The 3,986-nt window shown below is 55.3% G+C and overlaps 1 protein-coding gene across 1 annotated transcript; it reads left to right on the top strand.

The window, feature by feature from the left end:
• Positions 1-545: 545 nt before the first annotated feature.
• LOC130266641 (olfactory receptor 14I1-like) lies at positions 546-1,554 on the top strand (the record flags this gene model as incomplete). Its single annotated transcript, XM_056515912.1, has 2 exons — positions 546-862; positions 1,223-1,554. Coding segments are annotated over 2 exons (596 nt in total), but the record flags the coding sequence as incomplete, so codon positions are not given.
• Positions 1,555-3,986: the final 2,432 nt, after the last annotated feature.

Below are 3,986 nucleotides of genomic sequence, written 5' to 3'. Positions count from 1 at the left end.
AATACATTTAACTCCAGTACATCTCCAAGTAGTTTATACAGGGAGCACAGCAATTCAGGTACTGCATAGAAGGGAAAATCTTGCTTTTTTAATCTGATGTTCTGGGTTGCCTGGATGGGAATTGCACATATATATTGATATCTGCGTTCATGTTGGGGAAAAAAAAAAAAATTCTTTCAGATCTCAAAAAACCATGCACTGTCTCAAATCAGCACAGGGCCCCTTACAGGCAGCATCGTGCTGCTTTTCCCACCTCCACAGTTTTGCTCTGACTTTGACATCAGAGCCTGCAGAGGCAGAGCTGGCCCTGGGCAGTGCCCTGTGCTGGGAGGGGTCTGCAGGGCAGAGCTGAGCCCCCAGGGCAGGGCTTGTTTCTGGGAGCACTGGCAGGGCCCAGCCCTGGGCACAGGGAAGCAGCTGCTGGCAGGGACAGCTCCAGACAGCAGAGCCCTGTGCAGGCAGTGGGGGGAAAGTGCCACCAAGCTGGGCTTGAATATTTAAAGTCCTCTCCAAATGAAAATATTCCATGATTACTTTTTTTACAGATCCTCATGCCAAGACACTGCGAATATCCAACAGCAGCTCCATCAGCCACTTCCTCCTGCTGCCACTGGCAGACACGCGGCAGCTGCAGCTCCTGCACTTCTGCCTCTTCCTGGGCATCTCCCTGGCTGCCCTCCTGGGCAACGGCCTCATCATCAGCACCATAGCCTGCAGCCACCACCTGCACACCCCCATGTTCTTCTTCCTGCTCAACCTGGCCCTCAGCGACCTGGGCTCCATCTGCACCTCTGTGCCCAAAGCCATGCACAATTCCCTCTGGGACACAAGGACCATCTCCTACACAGGATGTGCTGCTCAGGTCTTTATGCTTTTCTTCTTCCTTGGAACAGAGCTTTCCCTCCTGACCATCATGTGCTACGACCGCTACATGTCCATCTGCAAACCCCTGCACTACGGGACCCTCCTGGGCAGCAGAGCTTGTGCCCACATGGCAGCAGCTGCCTGGGCCAGTGGCTTTCTCAATGCTCTGCTGCACACAGCCAATACATTTTCCCTGCCCCTGTGTCATGGCAATGCCCTGGGCCAGTTCTTCTGTGAAATCCCACACATCCTCAAGCTCTCCTGCTCACACTCTTACCTCAGGGAACTTGGGCTCATTGCAGTTAACGCCACTTTATCATTTGGTTGTTTTATGTTCATTGTTTTGTCCTATGTGCAGATATTCAGGGTCGTGCTGAGGATCCCCTCTGAGCAGGGACGACACAAAGCCTTTTCCACCTGCTTCCCTCACCTGGCTGTAGTCTCTCTGTTTATCAGCACAGGCTTTTGTGCCTACCTGAAGCCCCCCTCCATCTCCTCTCCATCCCTGGATCTGTCCCTGTCAGTTCTGTACTCGGTGATGCCTCCAGCCCTGAACCCCCTCATCTACAGCCTGAGGAACCAAGAGCTCAAGGCTGCTGTGTGGAGACTGATGACTCGGCAGTTTAGGTCACATTAAGCTGCTGGCTGATTACTGGTAACTACTTGTAATAAAAGTCAACTTTGATACTCCTTGTTGGTTTGGCTCTTAGTTTGTTCCTTTCTTTTCTTTGGTTTTTTTTTTCACTATTGCCCACAAAGAAATGCCACTGTTTGTGCCAGTTCTCATTTTGTTTGTCTCCACCTTTATTGTGACACACAGACTGTATCAGTAAGGAGCTGTGCTCTTGGTGGCTTTAAATGAACTAAAGGATCTACTAGCAAAGTTTTTTCCAGAGATGCCCCTTTGTTCCCTTCTATGGAGCTGCAGCAGCAGTGTCTGTGTGCAGAGCTGGGGCAGATCAGTGCTGGCACAGCAGCTGTGCCCAGCAGCAGCAGCCAGTGCTGCTCCCGTGCCACTGCCCCGCTGCCTCCTGCCCCTCGTGTTGCTGCAGGGCCTGAGTGCTCTCGGGGCCGGGCACAGCCCTGGGGGTGGCAGTGCCGGGGCTGCAGCAGGGACAGGCCATGGGCACTGCTGGGGCAGCGCTGACGCCTCAGGCCAGGGTCTGGGGGCTCCAGGCTCCTTGGCCAGGCTCTCTCCAGAGCACTTGGTCAGGCCAATGCTGAGCAGAGAAAACCCCCGTGAGCAGCCCCAGGCTGGCCGTGGGCAGGCTGGGACAAACAGCATGGCTGGTGCTCTGCAAGGGCCCTGCAAGGGGGAGACCCTGGCAAGGAGCAGCAGAGCAGGGGCTGATCCATCCCCACTGCACTGGACAGCCCAGGGCAGCGTCCCAGAGCGTCCTCATGCACCTGCCAACAACATCCCCCCTCTGCAGCCCTGGCCTCTCCCCCAGCTCACACAGGTGCCGCATCCTTGCAGGCACAGACATGGCAGCACTGGCTCAGGAGCCCCTGTTTGCACTGCACAGAGCAGGTGTCAGCACCCCCATGGTGCTGCTGTGGGGAGATGGAGCTGAGTGAGCACAAATGCCATCAGCCCCTGGGCCAGCAAGGGCTGGGGATGGGAGGGAAACCACTCAGGTTTGTCGTGGCCTCTGCAGTCAGGCACAAAGTCAGTTCCCATGAACTGTCCGACTGCAGATGATGTTGGTCAGAGCCAGGGCTACCTGGCAGCCACCCCAAACTGCCCTGAGCTTTTCCTTGGCTTCACCTTTGTTTTCTGTACTCTTCATTCTTGCAGATTTCTTCCTATTTCCCATCCCTTCCCACCCCTTCAAGCAGTCCAACCCTGTTTGTCCTTTCTGCTCTGGACCCATCTTTCAGTTCCTGATTTGCCACGATGGGAACATCCCTTGGAGAGAAGGATCATCTTACAAGTGATTGTAATTCCTTACAAGGAATTGTCTGCATCCTCCTGCAGTGCCTTGTGCTGCTCCCTTGCCAGAGGCACCACAGGCCGGGGGGGGCACATCTGGGCTGGTGTGTCTGGGTGTGGGGCTCCCTTTTGTGGGCAGTGAGGAGGGGCTGGAGAGGCTCTGCAGGACTGACAGGATGGGCTTTGGGGCTGTGTGGAGAAGCTGAGGGACCTGGGCTGCTGTATATTCTGAAGAGGAGGCCCAGGGCTCATCCTGCAACTGCTCCAAGGGTGGTTTCAGAGAATCACAGAACCAGCCAGGCTGGAAAAGACCTTGGAGATCATATAAGTCCAATCTGTGCCCTAACACCACCTTGTCTCCCTGAGCCTCCTCCAGGATAAACATCCCCAGGTCCTTCAGCAACTCCTTCCAGGACTTCTGTTCCAGACTCCTCACCAGCCTTGTTGCCCTTCTCTGGACGTGCTTCAGGCCCAACCAAGTCCTTCCGAAAAAGATGGGCCCAGAACTGGACACAGCACTCAAGGTGTGGCCTCACAATTGCTGAGCAATGGGAAGAATCACTGCCCTGGTCCACTGGCCACACCATTCCTGATCCAGGCCAGGTGCCATTGGCCTTCTTGACCACCTGGACACACTGCTGGCTCATGTCCAGCCTGCTGTCCATCAGTGACCCCTGGTCCCTTTCTGCCTGGCCACTGTCCAGCCACTCTGTCTTTAGCCTGTAGCGCTGCAGGGGTTGTTGTGGCCAAAGTGCAGGACCCAACACTTGGTTTTGTTGGATTTGGACCCCAGATCCAGCCTGTCCAGGTGCCTCTGAAGAGCCCTCCAGCAGATCAACACTCCCAGCCAACTTGGTGTCACCATGGTTCCATGAGTCCCTAGAGTGTCACAATGGTCTCCATGATTCCATGAGGTCTCCCAGTGTGACAGTGTCCCTTTGGTTCCCTGGGACTCCATGGTGTCACAAAGTCCCTTGGATCCTTGGGCCGTACAAGTGCCACAATGGTGCCTTGTTTCCATGAGGACTCACAATGCAGCAATGCTCTCCTTGGTCCCACAGTGTCACAAGGGCCTCTTGGTCCCATGGGGCACCACGGTGTCAAACCTGTTTCCTTCATTCCATGAGTCCCTGATGAGCAGCTCTGGCTGCTTGCTTCCATGGGGCCCTGCAGTGTCACAATGGCCCCA

The sequence above is a fragment of the Oenanthe melanoleuca genome, unplaced genomic scaffold, assembly GCF_029582105.1.
Source record: "Oenanthe melanoleuca isolate GR-GAL-2019-014 unplaced genomic scaffold, OMel1.0 S120, whole genome shotgun sequence".
NCBI lineage: Eukaryota > Metazoa > Chordata > Aves > Passeriformes > Muscicapidae > Oenanthe > Oenanthe melanoleuca.
The sequence above is the reverse complement of the archived record's forward strand: the minus strand, read 5'-3'. Positions and strand labels throughout refer to the sequence as shown.